The sequence below is a fragment of the Clarias gariepinus genome, chromosome 7, assembly GCF_024256425.1.
Source record: "Clarias gariepinus isolate MV-2021 ecotype Netherlands chromosome 7, CGAR_prim_01v2, whole genome shotgun sequence".
NCBI classification, from domain to species: domain Eukaryota; kingdom Metazoa; phylum Chordata; class Actinopteri; order Siluriformes; family Clariidae; genus Clarias; species Clarias gariepinus.
The window spans coordinates 23,586,371-23,606,749 of NC_071106.1; the positions used below are offsets into that span (position 1 = coordinate 23,586,371).

Below are 20,379 nucleotides of genomic sequence, written 5' to 3' on the forward strand. Positions count from 1 at the left end.
TGTAAAACCAGATGAATTTAGAGTGTTGCAGGCAGCTGGAGCCAGTAGGTGACAGGATTGATTCAAAGGGTGATGCGATATGGTCGAGGACCACCTGGAGGAACGTTTTTGAGATTCAGTATGAAGATGGTGGTTGGCTCGTCTGATGGCAGCGTTTTCTCTGTTCCACAACCGTTGACACCTGCGGACCAACTGTTGGGCTGATGGTACGCCAACCTCTGGTTCTTGATGTTCGAACAACGGAGTTCGGAAACCATTGAACACCTCAAATGGGCTTAAGTTGGTGGCTGAGGAGGTGTGGAGGTTATGCGAGAGTTTAGCCCAGATATGGTAGTGAGCCCAGGAGTGTTGACGATCGGCGATGAAACATCGTAAATAATGCTTCAGTTGTTGGTTGGTCCGCTCTGTCTGACCTTCAGTCTGGGTATGGTATCCTAAAGAGAGACTACAGGTTGAATTGATCAGACGGCAGAAGGCCTTCCAGAACCGGGCGGTGAACTGTGGCCCCCTGTCTAAGACAATGTCTTTTGGGAACCCATGCAAACGGACTACATGTTCTAGTATTAGCTCGGCTGTCATTTTAGGTGCACGGCTTTGGAGAACCAATCTACGATGGTGAGGATGGTGTCTTTTCCTTTTAAAACTGGCAGGCCTGTGATGAAATCTACGGCAATGTGTGTCCAGGGCCTGCGGGGGATGGGGAGTGGGTGGGAGTTGGTTGGTTGGTGTCTTTGGCCCTGGCACACACTGGGCACGCCTGAACGAACTCTTCAACGTCTCTTGTCATGGACGGCCACCAAAAGGCACGGTGGATGAACTGTTGGGTGCGCTGATTCCCAGGATGTCCTGATAGGGGAGAGGGGTGGCACACCTGCCGGGGCGGTTTCCTCGGCCTGCGCCTGGTGGACTCTCGTCTCCAGGTCCCAGTGGAGTGGTGCAATGATTTTTGAAGGTGGTAGGACAGGCCCCCCGCCTGTCCTACCACCTTCAAAAATCATTGCACCACTCCACTGGCCCCTGTCCGGGGGGCGTCTCCTTTGTGTTGTCTGGAGAGAGCGTCTGTCTTGGTGTTCTTCGACCCCGGATGGTAGGAGAGATGGAAATCATACTGTTCAAAAAACAGTGCCCACCGCGCCTGTCTGGGATTCAACTGTTTTAGATTGCGGATGGTGATCAGGTTCTGGTGGTTGGTCCAGACGATGAATGGCTCCCTGGAGCCAGTGACGCCATTCCTCCAAGGCCCACTTTATGGCCAGCATGGTCCCCTACCCCGTATCGCTGCTGAGTGGGGAAAAACCTTTTGGAGAAAAAAACACATGGATGTAGTTTTTGGTCTGGACCTCGTTGGGAGAGAACAGCCCCGGCGCCCACATCTGAGGCGTCCACCTCCACAACGAATGGCTTCTTTGCATCAGGGTGAAGAAGAATCGGAGCAGTGGTAAAGCGGCGACATAGCTCCTGGAACGCAGAAGTAGCAGAGGCGTTGAGGTGAAAAGTGTTGGAAGAAGGTCGTGTCAGAGCGGTTAGTCATGCTGCAACTGTACTGTAGCCCCGGATAAAGCGACAGTAGAAGTTCGCAAAGCTGAGAAACCGCTGAAGGGTCCTGGGTAGGGATCAATGACGCACAACTTCCAGTTCCTGTGGGTCCATGGCCACACCCTGGGATGAGATGACAAAGCCCAGGAAAGTGGTGGAGCGCTCGTGAAAAGCGCACTTTTCCAACTTACAGTACCGCTGATGGGCAAGCAATCTCTTAAAAACTGCTCTGACATGGATAATATGTTCTTCGGTGGTACGAGAGTAGATGAGTATGTCGTCTAAGTAGGCAAATACCCAGAAATTTGCAAACCCCAGGAACTGTTGGAGGTCACATCAAGAGGCTGGCGTGGGCTAGTTGGAGACGGTCTGGACCTTGGCTGGCTCCATTTCCAGTCTGGAGGGAGAGATAACGAATCCTTGGAACGTTGTGGAAGTTGAATGGAACTTACACTTTTCAGCTTTAACGAAGAGATTGTTCTCTAGGATCCTTTGCAAAACTTGGCAAACGTGGCGAACGTGGCCTCCAGACCTCAAGAGAAGATTAAATGTCGAACACAAAAGAATTCAAGATGTCGCAGAGGACATTGTTAATGAGGGCCTGGAATATGGCAGGGGCGTTGATCAGTCCGAACGGAACCACTAAATATTGGTAGTGCCCAGTGGGTGTGTTGAAGGCTGTTTTCCACTCATCGCCCTCCCGGATGCGGACGAGGTAATAAGCATTTGGTAGGACGAGTTTGGTAAAGATGTCCACTCCCAGAAGAAGTTTAAAGGCAGTGGCCATGAGTGGTAACGGGTAGCGATCCCTGATGGGTATCTCGTTAGGCTCTCTATAATTAATACATGAAGGGACTTGTCTTTTCTATTGACGAAGAAAAACCCTGCCCCAACAGGTGAGGAGGATGGACGGGTCATTTCAGCAGCGAGGGAATCTGTGATGTACTTATTCATGGCCTCCCTTTCTTGGCATCCCAAAGAGTAAAGTCTGCCTTTTGGGGGAGAGGTGCCCGGAAGAAGATCAATAAGACAGTCATATGGTCGATCGGGTCTTATTGAAGGCCTACCTGAGATCATGGTATTCGGTGGGGGACGTTGAAGATGTCCGGGGTTTTATTGGGCGTGACCGGGATAGAAGCCTAAGGAAGTGCTGAGTGCAGGCATGTCGTGGAGCATGAAGGACTCTAACCCGTGATGTCATGCTTGTTCCAGTCAATCTGGGGACCATGGAGGGCTAGCCAGGAAAGTCTGAGGACCAAAGCAGCATGTGATTTGTCAATGACGTAGAGGCAGATCTCGTCAGAGTGATTTCCTGATGTTCTTAAAGTTAACAGAGGAGTCCGACGCATGATGGGTGGAAGCTGGCTCCCATCCAAGGCCTGAATGGCGAGTGGAGGGTCCAGTGGTACACAAGGGATCTTTAATGCCTTGACAGTAGAGGCCCTGATCAAGTTTTGGTCGGAGCCGGAGTCAATGAGTGCCTTAATTGGGTGGGCCTGGCCGCCGATGATTAGGTTTACGGAAAGTAGGGGACGTGGTTGTGGGGGTCTGTTGAGAGGACGCCCCCTCTAGGGCTCCCAGGGGAAGGCTCCATTTTACTGGACAGTCTTTAAGCTTGTGTCCTTAAGCCCCTTGTACACGGCGTTGGTGTCTCTCCTCGTCAGAAATGCGAGTCCTGCCTAGCTACATGGGCTCCTCTTGAATCTTCTGCTTCAGAGTAGGGCACACGACCCCTATTCTGGGTTGGGGTGATTTCCTGGCGGGGGGCACACTTCTGGATGTTCATCTTAAATGGAGACGTGAGTCGATCCGCCTGGCGAGATCCATGAGCTCATGGAGGTCTGTGGGAAGTTCATGAGAGATAAGCTCATTCTTGAGAGCTTCTAACAACCCTTCCAGAAAAAAACATCTGCTAGGGCTCTGTCATTCCACTCACTAGAGGCAGCTAGGGTACAGAACTCAATGGCATAGTCATAGGCAGAGTGGGATTCCTGACAAAGTCTTAATAACCTAGTTCCGGCCTTCCTGCTGACAAATAAGCGTTTAAAGACCCTCTTCATCTCCTTGGAGAAGTCCTCGAAATTCTCCCCGCAAGGATCATGGGCTTCCCAAAGGGCTGTGCTCCACTCCCTGGCTCTACCGGTTAGTAGCGTGATGACGCAGGCCACCCGAGAACGTTCTGATGAGGAGGAAGCTTGTAGCTCGAAAATCAATGAGCATTGTTAGAGGAATGACCTACAAGTTTCTGGTTGGGGGCTCATCTACTTAGGTTGTTAAAAAGTGGTTACCGGTTGTGGATCGTGAACTGCTTGTTTGGGAACATTTGAAACGAGGAAGGGGTAAGTGTACTTTTTCTCTTTCGTTCTTTTGCTTTGCTGTTTTTGCTCTTTTTTGAAGTGGGTATTCAGGAATATGGAATTTGATTTACTCTCGTTTACATTACTTCACATTTTGGAGGTGTATAATCGTTGTCGTAAAAGAGATTCGATTTCCATAGCAGACTTCTTTAATATTACCGTTCCTAAAGAGGCACCTAAGCAGGTTATCAAAGAGAAATTATTTGGGGAGCTGGTAAATATTTATTCATGCAGATATACCTGTTTTACATGGAAAGTTACAGGGCTGTCACTAAATGATTTACCCTGACAAAGAGCCATATAAGAACAATTATTAAAAATAAAAAGCCTATAACTGAGACGTTATCTAATTGTGCATAATTTTGGTTGTTATTTAAATAATTACACTAATGTTTTTAAATTATTGAATAGCTACATAATTGCACAACTCTTAAAAAAAAGCTATTTTTAAGAGCAATTTGCTGGCCAAACTAAATATTTTACATTGCTTTTTAGTTGACACAACATTTACATAGTTTAAAATCTTAAGTTGACTCAACTTGTACAGTAGTGTTCAAAATAATAGCAGTGTGTTGAAAAAAGTGAGTAAAGCTCCATATTCATATAATTTTTTATTTAAATCACATTTATTTATATCTTTAAACGACAACTTAAGACTCATCTGTTTCTCCAGTACTTGGACTAACACCCCCCACACTAACATTCCTCTGCATTTCTTGGTTTTGCCTCAGAAACAGCATTTTTATTGTCATCCCACAAGTTTTCTATTGGATTAAGGTCTGGGGATTGGGCTGAGATGCTGCTCGCTTACTGGTGTGTTTGGGGTCGTTGTCTTGGTAAAACACCCATTTCAAGGTCATTTCTTCTTCGGCACAAGGCAACATGACCTCTTTAAGTATTCTGATGTACTCAAATTGCTCCATGATCCCTGAAATATGATAAATAGGCCCAACTCCATAGTGCGAGAAGCTTCCCCATGCTTGTGCCTCCATGTTTCACTGTCTTTACAGTGTACTGTGGCTTAAATTCGGATATTCAAGATGGCTTCAAGAGGGACAACAAAGGACGCGAAGCGAAGCCGTGGCCACAAGGGAAACGAGCCGGCGTCAGGAACAGGCTGAGTGCTCGTGCACACCGCACACCTCTGCCTAGCATCCTGCACGCCAACGTCCAGTCACTGGAGAACAAGCTCGATGACCTTCAGGTCAAAGTTCCAGAGAGACATTCGGGACTACAATCTCCTCTACTTCATCGAGACACAGCTGAACCCGGCGGTGCTGAACCACGCCATCCAGCCGGCCAAGTTCCTCTCGGTTCACCGCATGGAAAGGACACGGGACTCAAGGAAGTCAAGGGGAGGCGCGTGTGTTTTATTGGTGAACAGCAGCTGGTGAACAGCAGCTGGTGAAACAGCGCGAGCGTTGTTCCTCTTCCACGCTCCTGCACACCAAATCTGGAACTACTGTCCATCATGTGTCGTCCTTTTTATCTACCTCGGGAGTTCACATTGGTCACATCGTTATCACATCGGTCATAATGCAGGCTGCAGGCTGCTTGTCAGTACCGCGTATTATGAAAAATACAGCTGGGGGCAGAGCTTTTTCTTACAAAGCCCCAAAGTTATGGAATAGTCTTCCAAATAGTGTTCGGGACTCAGACACAGTCTCAGTGTTTAAGTCCAGGCTAAAAACCTATTTATTTAGCCAAGCATTTTTATAAATAGATTTTCCATAGGTAAAGGAGCAGATCTGGGGGACTCATGGACGTAGAGTATTATGGTGAACTGGTATGTTTGGATGCTGTCTTCCTCACTCTCATTGATCACTCAGGTTTGCTGACGGTGAGGTGATTGTTTGCTTTACATGTCAGGAAGCCCTCATGTTTGTGTTTCCTTCTGGCTCTCCCTTTTAGTTATGCTGTCATAGTTAGTCCTGCCGGAGTCTCTGCTTGCACTCTACAGTTAATATACATTCACATTATACATTGTGTGACTGTGACCATACCTAACTGCCATCTCTCCTCTTCTTCTCTTTCCCCCCCTCTTTCTCTTTCCTCTCTCCTCCTGTCTCCCCCTTTCACTCTCTCTCTGTCGAGCTACACATGTCGTTCCCGAGCTGCCAGTGATCCAGACTCCCTCTGCCCTCCGGACCTGTCTGACCCATCCTGGTGCCCCGCTTCTGGCTGAAGATCTCGTCACATGGATGCCCCGTGTGTCTCTCTGGGATGCGTCTGGTGTCTGGGAATGAGTCTCTCTACCTAGAAAATGGTTCTGGCCTCGACTGGTGTTGGCAACTGTTTCTCTGGGGACTTGACAGTTCGTTAGTTTAGGACTGGAACTTCCTACAAGTCTACCTAGAGTCTTCAAAAACTACCTGGACTCCATATTAACATCAACTGTTATGCTAAACTGCCTGCCACCCTACACACTGTATAAATGAAGATCATTTACTGCTCTCTGTTTTACCCAAATGAGGATGGGTTCCCTGTTGAGTCTGGTTCCTCTCAAGGTTTCTTCCTTTTACCATCTCAGGGAGTTTTTCCTTGCCACTGTCGCCCTCGGCTTGCTCACCAGGGACAAACTGACCATTTTGATCCATACAAATTCACATTTCATACAAACCTAAATAATTCTTTTGACTATGTAAAGCTGCTTTGCGGCAATGAAAATTGCTAAAAGCGCTATACAAATAAAATTTAATTGAATTGAATTGAATAATCAGCGCCGTTTATATTCGAACACAAGCGGATACGGACACTGCCTTATGCGAGCGGCATGAGGCACTCACACAGCACCAGACACAGCATCGGGACGCTGCGCTTATTGTGACGGGTGACTTTAATAGTGCCAACCTGAAACGCGCAGCACCGAACTTTTATTAGCACATCACCTGCACCACCAGGGGCAAAAGGACACTAGATCATTGTTACACAACAGTCAAGGACAGCTACAAGGCACAATCTCGCCCTCCGTTTGGCAAATCCGACCACGCCGCCATCTTCCTCATGCCAAAATACAAACAACGACTGAAACAGGAAGTTCCGGTTCAGAGGGAGGTCGCACGCTGGACGGACCAATCGGTGGCCGCGTTACAGGACGCATTTGATGACGCAGACTGGGACATGTTCCAAAATAGCTCCGATGACGTCAGCGTGTCTATGGAAGCGGTTGTGGGATTCATTGGGAAACTAGCGGATGATACCGTGGAGAAAAAGACTCGACTCTGGCAGACGAGCTGAACAATTTCTATGCTCGCTTCGAGGGTGCAGCTAAAGACGCAAGCGATGCTAATACTAGCGGCGCTAACGGCTGCAGACAGGAAGACACTGCCAGCACCGGAAAAGCTTTCATCATCACCAAGCATGACGTGAGGAGAGCCTTCAAGAGAGTGAACACCAGGAAAGCAGCAGGACCAGACGGCATCTTAGGTCGTATTCTCAGAGCCTGCGCAGACCAGCTAGCACCTGTGTTCACTGAGATATTCAACATCTCTTTATCTCAGTCGATGATCCCCACATGCTTCAAAGAGTCCATCATTGTTCCTGTCCCGAAGAAACCTCATCCTGCTTCTCTCAATGACTGTCGACCTGTAGCCCTCACCTCAGTAGTGATGAAGTGCTTTGAACGCCTGGTCGGAGACTTCATCATTTCTTCACTACTGGACACACTGGACCCACTACAGTTCGCTTACCGTCCAAATCGTTCCACAGACGATGCCATCTCTCATCTACTCCACACATCACTTACTCACTCGGACACTAGAAGGGGGAATTATGTTAAAATTCAATTCAATTCAATTTTATTTGTATAGCGCTTTTAACGATTTACATCATCACAAAGCAGCTTTACACAGAATTTTCACAAAAGCTTTACACAAAATGCTCTTCATCGACTACAGCACTGCATTTGATTACCATAATTCCCTCCAACCTCACCACCAAGCTGGAGCACCTGGGACTCAGCTCATCTATGTGTCAGTGGATCTCCAACTTCCTAACTGGCAGACCACAGGCAGTAAGGATGGGTGGACATGTCTCAGCCTCCATCACTCTCAGCACTGGAGCCCCCCAGGGGTGTGTTCTAAGCCCCGTGCTGTACTCTTTGTACACATATGACTGTGTGGCCACTACCAGCTCCACCACCATCATTAAGTTTGCTGACTACACCGTCGTGGTGGGCCTGATCTCTGATAACAACGAGACGGCCTACCTGAAGGAGATTAGGAATCTGGAGAACTGGTGCCAGAGGAACAACCTCCTCCTAAACGTCAGTAAGACAAAGCAGTTGATAGTGGACTTCAGCACTAAGCAGGAGAGGAACTACCAAACCCCCGTCATCAACAAGAGCCCAGTGGAGAGAGTGGACAGCTTCAAATACCTCGGTGTTCATTACCTGTCATGGTCCTGTCACATCAACACTTTGGTGAAAAAGGCCTGACAGCTTCTCTACCACCTCAGACGCTTGAGAGACTTCCGACTGCCCTCCAAGGTGCTCAGGAACTTTTACTCCTGCACCATAGAGAGCATCCTGACAGGAAACATCTCAACCTGGACAGACGAGCTCTACAGAGGGTGGTGCGATCAGCTGAGCGCACCATCCACACCAAGCTCCCTGACCTGCACTCAATCTACAGCAGGCGGTGCTGGACCAAGGCCAGGAAGATTGTGAAGGACCTCAGCCATCCCAACAATGGACTGTTCTCTCTGTTGAGGTCAGGAAAGCGATTCTGAGATTCTTCCCACAGACGATACGGTCTCTCAATCACACCACCACACAGTACTGACCCACGCATATGGTTTTTACACACACACTGGACATTCTCGACATTTGTTTACATTAGTGGCCACTGCACAACTACACTTTGTGGTCATCATATCACTCTGTCACAAGTCACTTTAAATAAATTACTTAAGTATATTTTGCACTGAACAAGTCACTTTAAATATGTGGATTGCACAAACGCTGGACATTACCATTCTTTCATTACCATTTATTCTAACTCCATTCCACACAAAAATTACATAAATATATACCTACTCGTTTAGCTGCTCTATTGTTCTATATTTCTTTCATACATTCATTTTTCTATATTGTGTATTTTTGTTGTAGTTATTTTTTTTACTTTAATTTTTATATTTTATTTTATTCTTTCCCAGTTTTATTTACCCTTTATTTTAATTTTTATATTTATTTCTTATTACTCCTCATAGTCTTCTATTTTTAGGTCACGAGCAGTTGTCTAAGCATTTCACTGCATATCGTACTGTGTATGACTGTGTATGTGACAAATAAAATTTGAATTTCAATGTTTGGGAGTTGCCTGACAAACTGTCTGGACCCAAAAAGAACAAACTCGCTTACATCAGTCCACAAAATATTGCACCATTTCTCTTTAGGCCAGTCAGTGTGTTCTTTGGCGAACTGTGAACTCTTCAGCATGTCTTTTTTTTTTTTTCAACAATGGGACTTTGCGGGGGCTTCTTGCTGATAGCTTGACTTCACATAGCCGTCTTCTAATAGTAACAGTACTAACAGGTAACTTTAGATGTTCTTTGAGTCAATTTTGGTCTCCATTTTAAAGCTTAAAAATGATTTCGTGTCATTTTAACAGAGCAGCCTATCTTTTTCTGCAATTCTTTGTATGTTTTTCCATCTCTAATCAACTTTTGAATCAAAGTATGATGTTCTTCTGAACGTCATATGATGTCTGGACAACCCATTTTACTCTGATTTTCAGAAAGAAATCAACAGGACAAGCTTTTCTGCATTTATCCTTAAATAAGGAGAACTTGTTTGACACCTGTTTTTCACAGAATAATTTACCTCTCTAATTACCCCCACACAGCTATTTTTTTGAACAGGCTTTTTTGAACAGGCTTTGTTTTTCTTCACTTACTTTAAACTAATAATCCATTTAGCACATTTTTTCATGTTGTGATTAAGAATAGAATTTGTAATTTAAATTAAAAGTTATTTATTTTTATAAGCATTTTATCCAATTAATGTAGTTGGTTCTATAAATACTAGGTACAGTAGCAATAACCCAACAAATACAACACACAAACATCACTTCAAAAAACATTATTCTTCCAAAACTAGTCAGTTAAAACAGTGATCAGCATAAAGCAAGAAAATACAGGTTCTATTTTGCTTAAAGTCAATACCTGGATAACACCAGATGGTTATCATTATCTTACTGATTATTTTATATTACAATACCATAAACTTTTTAAATAAACTAGCAAAGTTTTTTTTTTTTTCCAAATAGAGTGCTGTTTTGAAATAACTGAGTACCTTTAATTCGCTTTTCATACAGAAAAGTTAACTAATATAATACTCATGAATAAGCATTAACAACTCTGAAGCCAAACTAACACAGACATTTTATATCCCTTAACTTAGAGTACTAAAGCACCAAAGTTAAGGAGTAGTCCTTAACTGTTAATTAACTGGAGTTTTCTCTAAGTTTCGTTAGCAGGGCACTCACTCGGCTGTGCGTGCTGGGCAAAAGCCAGGGCAAATTTGATACAGTTATGAACGTTAGTTAACTATTGTACAGAGCGGTAACATGAAGTCTAATGTGAGCTAAGCTTACCTCAGTAATGTCAGGGTGCCTTAGTATAACGATAAGTGAAAACATAACGTTAACTGTCTAAGCTAACAGAAACGTATTTCGTTAAAACATAATTAACTTAAACTTACTCAGAATAGAGGCCACAAAACAGCCATCTTCACCTTTTTAGTGCAGTTTGATCGAGTCGGTCCTGTGTGTGTGGGGTTATAAAATCACTCAGTGAAGATAAATTTCTGGCTTAACTTGAGATTTTTAGTTTAATCAGTTTGTGTCTCCAAAGTTTTCAAGAACACAATGTTACCTGCTGTCTCAACAAATCACACTGTAAGGAGTTGGGCTAACACTCCACTTACTCACTCATCATCTATACCGCTTTATCCTGCATTTAGGGTCGCAGGGACCTTGAGCCTATCCCAGGAGGGCACGAGGGAGGGTGCACCCTGGACAGGGTGCCAATCCAACGAAGGGCACACACACACACACACACTACGGGCAATTTGAAAACACCAATTAGCCTAACCTGGAGGCTGGCCGGGAATTAAACCCGGACCCTGAAGGTGCAAGGCGACAGTGCTAACGTTGGGCTAACGATACAATATTAATTCATTCAACATTTATCTCGTTCAGTGCGGCTGTCACTGAAACAAAATATATTGTCTTACCCTATAGCAAATTTTGTTTAGAATGAGCTTTTTCTAGTCTCATGAGACTGAATTGAGCTTTCTCATTACAAGCACGACTTTGTCTTTTTAATTTCTCCTAAAGCTGACTTAAGAGAAACAAAAGAGACATACTGAGTTCACAGCTACAGGGCAATAGGCAGAGGGTTTTTTTGGGACAAGAAGGATAATAGACAGTTTAAAGCATGTGAAATTTACCAATTTTGACAAGGAAAGGTTAAATATCTCTGTAACCACAGGTGCTAAACTTTTGGTCATTGCAAGATTTAAAGACCCAACCTGCTGCTCCTTTCCTGATGTTTACCCTCCTTTGCTGCCATTAGAACTAGTAGCACTGATAGAATCATTAGCACTGTTAGCTGCAGCTTTGAAGTTAGTAAAGGTGTTTAGGTCATTAGCCAGAGACAGAAAAATCACTTTCTTTCTTTTTCCTCTTTATGTCACTCTATCTCCCATTAGACACATACACACCATGCACAGGCAATTTTATTAGAGGTATATGCTAAATGATATCTGTGACTTTTATTTACATTGTGCATACTCAACCAGCATAAAATATTTTATGATTTTAACAACCATCAAAGATCATTCCAATTATTCCAAGTTACGATCCAATTCCAATGTGCTCAAATTTAAATACTGACCCTTTAAATAAGTTCTGGCTGTTGAAACCCCTGCGCCTTTTCGGGTTCTTAGAAAAAAATGTGCTTTTTTTCTTTTTTCTCCTTCACTTTTGCATCTCCTAAAGTAGGCAGACATGTTACAATCTTCTTCATAATATTCATCAAAAGAGTGAGGGCCCTCAGCCTGCTCTGCATCTTTATGGGAAAAAGATAATAATTTTATATAAATTGTTAGATGCTTTTTGTCATAGGTTTAAAACAAATATTTTATTCTTTATTTACTATACGTGCATAATTACAAAAAATATGTAAAAAAAAAAAAAAAAGGTCTCTCTCACTGACTGTTGTCAGTGTGCTTCCCATTTATCAGTCTAGTCTAGGGGTGGCTGACCCTGGTCCTTGACATCTACACCCTTGCACTACCCACTGATGATTACTTGAATCAGATGTGTTCAATCAATCTGAAACTGGAAAGTACCATTTTAGATACCGGTGGTGGCATACAAGGAGATTTTTTTTTTCCAGGTTCTTTTTGACTAACCACTGAAGAAAATGTATATGAATTTTCAGTGTACAGATATCCTGTATCCTCACCTATTAATTTTTTTATTTGAATAATGTACATACCTTAATTGCAAAATGTACATACCTACATTGCAAAACCATTATTAAAAACCTATAATAATGATCAGATGCTCTACATTTAAGCCAAATAGTGGTTCAGTTGCACATTTTTTACATTCTCTTTAAAGGGGTTCACAGTTACCTCAAGTCTAAAAAGCACAGTTCACTAGGGAGGGTAGGTGTACCTAAATTATCAAAGGAACCATGACACAAACTGGAAAAGTATATAAAGAATTTTTTTTTCAACCTAGAAATCTTTTGCAAACTATATTCACACAGATTCCACAAATTTCAGTGTTATTGTTTACATAGATCATGGCACAAAACCCCAATCAATCCCATTTCAGTTTGAGCCTGTTAAACTATAAAGTGTCAAAAAGTTCAAGGATTACTCATAAAATGCAACTTTGGTAATAGTAGTATAATGGTAATAATAGTATAATGGGTAATACATGAATCAGTCATTGTATCAAATTTACAAAACAGAACTGTTTTTGAAATGGGTACTGTAATTATTTGCATCCAGAAACATTTAAACTTTAATGCTAAAATTAATATAAACACAAACAATATGTTAAACAATACAAAGTAATAAAAAAATTATGGGTTTAATACACAACAAGAAATAAGGGATAAAAAAATAAAGGTACTTTTTACAATAAAAGCTTTAAAATCTGTAGTTGTGGAATCAGCCAATTTGAGAAAAGGCAGGTTTGAGGAATGGTCGCTCAGAACTCTTAGGGATGGGGAGAGCCATGAAACCAGGTTTCTTCCCTGCTGAAACTGAAGGAGCATGCTTAGAGACTCTAGCTGCATCTGTGCCTTTTTTATATAATAGCCGGTTTCCACTGCACATTGAACAGAAATTGAAATTATTAATTAGTTTTCATTTAATCCCCCAAAAAATATTTTTATATTTTAGGCATCATCAATATCATTATGAATCCTTAGAAACATTATGGTATAAAAAAAAAAATAAAAAAAAAATAATCAAACATCAAAGATCATTCCAATCATTCCAAGTTACGCTCCAAGTCCAAAGTGCTCAAATTTAAATACTGACCCTTTAAATAAGTTCTGGCTGTTGAAACCCCTGCGCCTTTTCGGGTTCTTAGAAAAATGTGCTTTTTTTCTTTTTTCTCCTTCACTTTTGCATCTCCTAAAGTAGGCAGACATGTTACAATCTTCTTCATTATATTCATCAAAAGAGTGAGGGCCCTCAGCCTGCTCTGCATCTTTATGGGAAACTGAAAATAATTGTATAGAAATTGTTAGATGCTTTTAAAAATATTGTGTATTAATATTTAGAAATGAAAGCCAAGAGAATTTTGCCTTTAATAAATACAGTGGAACCTCGGATTATTAGCATAATTTGTTCCGGAAGTGGGCTCGTATTCCAAAACACTCATAAACCAAATTTAATTTTCCCATAACAAATAATGGAAACTTTAATTATTTGTTCTACAGCCCCCCAAAAAATAAATACATAAAAATAATTAATACAAAATATAAAGTAAAAATAAAACAAATTAACCTGCACTTTACCTTTTAAAAAAGTAAAAAATTAATCCCGGGAGGTAAATGTTTCCATTTGAGCACACAGGCATGTATGTGTGTATGTGTGTGTGTGTGTGTGTGTGTGTGTGTGAGGCTAGTGTAAGTGGAGAGTCTTGCTTTCAGCCCCTCCTGTCTCCCCCTTCTCATCTTACACATTAAAATTTTCTCCTCTCGTTTAAACACACACATTAACAAAAAGACTGTGTTCTCTTTTAAATTATTAAAGTTTGATGTATGCCTGTTCTTTTATTTGCTGCATTGTCAGGTTATAGTACAAACTTTAGGGTGGATCCTGCACTTGAATACAACAAAAAAAATTACTGAAGAACAAAACTCACGCTCTATATTCTAGCTTACATCTCGCATTCGCGTTCACACACACACACACACCAGACTGCATTACCCATAATGCATCTCCGACACTGGACTACACTTCCTTAAACAGCGGTCATAAATCAACGTCTCTCTCCCACTACACTGTTTTATCTAAAAACTTGAAATAAACATTGCTAATGACACTCATGTAAGCGCAAACTAACAAAATCACTGCTGTAAAGTAAAACAAAAACAAATGAACCAGCACCTTACCTCTAAAAATATATGCGACAGAGCAGAGTTTCTTCGGAGAGCAGAGTGTGTGTCTCTCGCCTCAATTTCTGTGCGCGCGTGTTTGTGAAGGAGGTTCACACACACACACACACACACACACACCCGGCACAGTGTCAAATTGCTTGCTCATGCGCGCACGCACACGCCGCGATGAGGAAGAAAATAGATTTTTAACCTCTGTAATGAGAATTCCTTTTGCTTTACTCGCGCGCACACGCGTGTTATAAGAAAGAGTACACGCGCTTCCGAACACAAAATAAAATATGTTTTACACACACACGGAGTCACAGTGTTATAGTAAACAGTACACGCATGCACGGATGTTGATTATACGAGGTAGAGACGAGCACTAAGACCCAGCAGGGGAGACAATTCCACAGCGCAAGAGAGAGAAAAAACGTTCGGGATCAAACCAAAAAGCGCATGCATAAAACATGGTACTTGGTGCTCGTAAACCATTTGCGGAACCGTGTTACTCATAATCCAAGGTTCCACTGTAGATATATTTTTATATTTGCATGTAGCTTTGTTAACTTAATTCATTAGAATTTTTTTGTATCAACCCACTTTTCAAGTGATCAAAATATTTTAGAATATGACTAAAATGTGTTTCTTGTTACCCAGGTAGGCACTGTTAGGCTGATTGTTTAAACAATTTAATTTCAATTCAATTTTATTTGTATAGCACTTTTAACAGTAGCCATTGTGGCAAAGCAGCTTTACAAAATCAGTAGAAAATTATGGAAATGTAAGAGAATGTGTGTACATTAAAATGACCAGACTGTCCCTGTTGAGTAAGCGAAAGGCGACAGTGGCAAGGAAAAACTATCTGAGAGAAAAAAAAACCTTCAGAGGAACCAGACTCGGCAGAAAACCCATCCTCATTTGGGAGATAATGGATAATAGGAATTGTTCTACAATCATAATGTGTGTTAGGGAGCTGGAATTTTAATATAACAGATGATATGTAAGTTAATACAAAGTCCAGTTTGTTATTGGAGGCTCAAGTAGAAGGAGACAGAGCAGGAGAAACGATTACCCACAATTTCGCATTGCAAAAGAGAAAAAAAAAACATTTGCTCATTTGTGATCATGTGACGCTCAACATCAAAACAAGAAGCGCATGCGTACTACTTGATACTTGGTACTCGTAAACCAAGACTTGCTCGTTTTTCAAGTCAAGATTTATTAAATATTCATGCTCTTCTTGCGGAACACTGGCAAACTGGGTTACATGCAATCCAAAGTTTCACTGTAAATATTAATTAGAAATTCATTAATTATAAATTAATTATTTTTAAAGTAGAAAAAAAGAAGACATCTTTGATCTACAGCAGTTATTTGCAAAAAGATTTGACTACAACGATGAAAAAATGCTATATAAAAAATATAAAATCTATAGTATGCATAGAAAAGAATCGCCACCCTTTCTTATGATTGCATTTTACTTTGCAGAAAAGGCAATAACTTTGCCTAAAATGAAGACCTACAATTTTAGTTTTATCCAGCTGTATTTAACGCAAAAGATGAAAGATATACCACCATGTCAAAAAATATAGGAAAAAAATAAATCACAATTTGGAAGGATCACTGATTTAGTTTACAAAAATGACTTAATCAGGTAGAGCTAATCACCATTTCAATGGCGCACAAAGCCACTTGACTTTCATCTGTGATCAGCTGTATTCATGTCGATTAACTCAGCATGAAAAGCTGGAGCATTTCAGTCCCTGTTGGTGCAAATGAAGCAACTACGGGTGGTAAGGCACTGCAAAAGTTCTCTGTTGTGCACAGGCAGAAGTCAGGAGATGGATAAAAAAAGAGAAGGGTTATCACTGCCTAGAAGCAAAGTGAAGTCTCTTATTAAGAAGTAAAAGGTATTTGGTACAACACAAACCTTCTCTGGATCAAGAAGCCAGGAGGAAATCAGAGAGGTTAACAACAGGCCTACAGCAACTCTAAGGCAGTTGCAGAAATTCATGACAGTTATAATTACAATTTTTAATTAAAATAAATAAAATTAAAACATCTTTGATCTACAGCAGTTATTTGCAAAAATATTTGGTCATTGTGTGCATGTGACAATATTACATCACATTATCCACAAATGTGACGTGTATGGGAGGGATGGTAGAAAAAAGCCACTACTAAAAAGAGGCCACATGCAGTCATGACTGAGCTTTGCAATAAAGCATGAAGGTAGTAATATCCTGTTATTATCCGGTGATTCTCTGCAGTCACTAGACTGAACCAAGCATGCATTTCACAAATCCATAAATCAAATTACTCAAAGATGATGTGATTAAAGCCTTGAAAAGCATAACACATGAATGCAACAGTTTGTGATGCCACTATTACTGGTTTGGAAAAATTATTACTAAATGAAAGGCGAAATTCTGATAAATCACAATCATCTTTTGACCTTAAACAGAAGTGTCAGTGTATAGCAGTGCAACAGTGATGCGCGGGTCGTCTGGTAACCCATGGGTCGGGTAGGGGCGGGTAAAGAAATTGTCACGTTATTTGCGGGGCGGGTTGGGACGGGTCATTAAAAACAAAATAAAATAAAAAAATCCATGTATGTTGCGTGCAATTCCCTATAGCCGATATTAAATATTTGGGAATATCTATTTTCATATTTTATTAAGTTCTTTGATAAGGTTATGTCACTAAGTCACTAAAGCGCCAAGCAGCTAGCGTTGCCAGTCACAACAAAAACAAAGAAATAAAAGTGAAGATGGAAGACGAGGCGCGGGAGAAATTGAGGTCGGGACTTTATATCATTAAAAGAAAAAAAAGGTTAGGCTGCTAAATCTAATGTTTTAAGCATTCTTTTTTTTGCACAGCAAACGTACAGAAAACGCTAAATGAACATTTCCATGTGATAAATGAAAAAAAAAAGTCAGTGGTTATTTAGCGTAGGCTGTAAACGCTAAAGTAGAAATACCTGCCCTGCCCTATACAAATCTAAAATAAAAAATTGTTTAGCCTAGATTACAAACGCTGCTTTGTAAATGTTTAAAATGTTTATCATTATCTTGTTATTAATATGACCTGATTTCTGTTCATATTCATAATTATATGTTGTTGCCAGTTTACACGGCGATGTTTCCAAGCACTTTTAGGCTGAAATAAAGGCTGTTTTCATTGAATTACAATGCCTAGTATGTCTATTTAATGGTCGCGGGTGCAGGGCGGGTTGTAAAAATAGATACAATGGTGCGGGGCGGGCTGGTGCAGGCAGAATAATTTCATAAAAGCTGGACCCACGGGTTGGAAAACTACCCGACCCGCACATCACTACAGTGCAACTGTACAACTGTCCGAATACACATACCACCATAATGCTGGCATTTTTGCCTCCGAGTTTTCCCAGCATTTCTGGGAGCACAGTAGTAGTAGTAGTAGTAATGTTTATAAATAATTGTAATATCTGCAAGGAACAAGCAAGATGTGCAGACTCCCCAGAACGATGCTAGTTCTCTCTCTGATCCATATATATGGATCGATTTAGCTATGAATTGTGATTTTGTGTGCAGATTTATTTATCTCCACATTGACTCCAAAATCATATTAGTCATTAAAATCTGTGCGCATCTGCTTTGTGCTCGCAACTAATCATCACGCGTTTATGACTCCAGAAGCACTTGAGACGATAAAATGTCATTTGTAAAAAAAAAAATAATCCTATAGGTGGTGTACACTGAACTATTTACACGTTGGCATCCTATGTGGTAGGAGTAAATTATTTGCAAAGTTTAGAAATCATTATGGCAGATCACCGATACGTGTTGCTCAGCAAACTGTATTTTTTGTTAAATGTAATTTTAAGTTGAATGTTGAACACATTTATTATCTAGAAAGTCTTTACCACCTAGAGATAACTAAGAAAATAGTTAAAAGCTTTCCATCAGTTTCAGAAGGGTTAAATTATTGTCCTGCTTCAAGAAAACAACACAAAAGGAATTGCTAAAACTAGTAAAACTGGGTTAAAAAACTATCATCGAGGAAGAAATGTGATTGAAAAAACATCCTAATTAAGCATGATGGGAGATTGCTTAAATGTTTGCTGAAATCAAATCAGAAAAAAAACAAAACAGTAGATGTTCATGTTTAATGGTGAAAGTAAGAAAGTAGTGAAAGCATTTTCCTCAAGCACAATGCAAAGATAAAGCAAATAATTGGGACTCTACAACTGTGTAGCCTTGGGAAAACAACATATCAAAGAGGCTAATAGGGCTTAAATTTTCTTTAAAGACACTGGAAAAATATCTTGTGGTCTGAAGAGTGCAAATTTAACCAGTTCCAGAGTAATGGCAGACAAAGCGATCCACCCATCACGCCCACTAATGCCTTTCATACAAGCCTGTAGGACAGTGTTATGATTGCTTCTGTCGGTCAAGTGTAGGTTCAGCAATGTCGTCTGCCCATAAAATGAGGTATACTATCCGAGTATACAGTAAACTACCTGAGTATACTAAATGCCTAAGTTTTCGGTCAATGGATTTTGGTATGGGCATATTCCAAGATGACAATGCCAGAATTTATCTAGCTCAAATTGTGAAAGAGTGGTTCAGGGAGCATGAGACATTACACACAAAAGGGTTCATTTTTAGGCCCACTGCTTTTTTCCCTTTACATACTTCCTTTAGGCAACATAATCCGTAAGCATCGTATTACTTTTCACTGTTATGTAAAAAGTGCAGGCTAAAAACCTATTTATTTAATCAAGCATTTTTATAAATAGATTTGCCTTAGGTAAAGGAGCAGATCTGGGGGACTCGTAGAGTAGCATGGTGAACTGGTATGTTTAGATACTGTCCTCCCCACTCTCATTGATCACTCAGGTTTGTTGACTGTGAGGTGATTGATTGCTTTACATCTCAGTGAGCCCTCATGTCCGTGTTTCCTTCTGGCGCTCCCTTTTAGTTATGCTGTCATAGCTAGTCCTGCCGGAGTCTCTGCTTGCACTCTACAGTAAATATACATTATTTGACTGTGACCAGACCTAACTTATCTCTTCTCTTGTGCTCTCTCTACCCTCTCTCTCCTTCCCTCTATCTGTCGAGCTACACATGACGTTCCTGAGCTGCCAGTGATCCAGACTCCCTCTGCCCTCCGGACCTGTCTGACCCATCCTGGTGCCCCGCTTCTGGTTGGAGATCTCGTCACATGGATGCCCCGTGTGCCTCTTTGGGATGCGTCTCGTGTCTGGGGATGGTTCTCTCTACCTAGAAGACGGTTCTGGCCTCGACTGGTGTTGGCAGCTGTTTCCCCGCTGCCTTGACCATTTAACAGTTCAGGACTGGAACTTCATACAAGTCTACCTGAGTTTTCAATAACTAACTGGACTCCATATTAAACATCAACTGTTATGCTGAACTGGCTGCCAACTAACACACAGTATGAATGCAGATCAATTCCTGCTCTCTGTTTCACCCAAATGAGGATGGGTTCCCTGTTGAGTCTGGTTCCTTTCAAGGTTTATTCCTATTACCATCTCAGGGAGTTTTTCCTTGCCACTGTCGCCCTCGGCTTGCTCACCAGGGACTATCTGACCCTGGTGGAAATTCCATACAAACTTAAATAATTCTTTTGATTGTGTAAAGCTGCTTTGGGACAATGCCAATTGTTAAAAGCGCAATACAAATAAAATTTAATTGAAAAATTGTTGCGAGAGGCGATGACTTTCTGGTGAAGTTTGTCTGCATTTTTTATTCGCACGCATTTATCAGCCTTTTGATAAAAATGCTGCCTTTTGTAAAGTGAAAATGCGAGCCACGGGTTCACGCACGCCAATGAACAGCTTTATTTCAGTCAT

The 20,379-nt window shown here is 41.4% G+C and overlaps 1 protein-coding gene across 3 annotated transcripts in view; it reads right to left on the reverse strand.

The window, feature by feature from the left end:
- Positions 1–12,355: 12,355 nt before the first annotated feature.
- The window catches only part of blm (BLM RecQ like helicase), a 58,603-nt gene continuing 50,579 nt past the window's right edge, over positions 12,356–20,379 (reverse strand). For 2 of the 3 annotated variants that reach the window (XM_053499792.1, XM_053499791.1), the window contains 2 exons: positions 13,456–13,639; positions 12,356–13,240 (listed from right to left, as the gene is read on the reverse strand). In XM_053499792.1, the coding sequence (XP_053355767.1) occupies positions 13,081–13,240; positions 13,456–13,639 (344 nt within the window). In that variant the 3' untranslated portion in view covers positions 12,356–13,080. The remainder of the gene's footprint in view (positions 13,241–13,455; positions 13,640–20,379) is intronic. The other variant, XM_053499793.1, reaches the window with a different exon arrangement.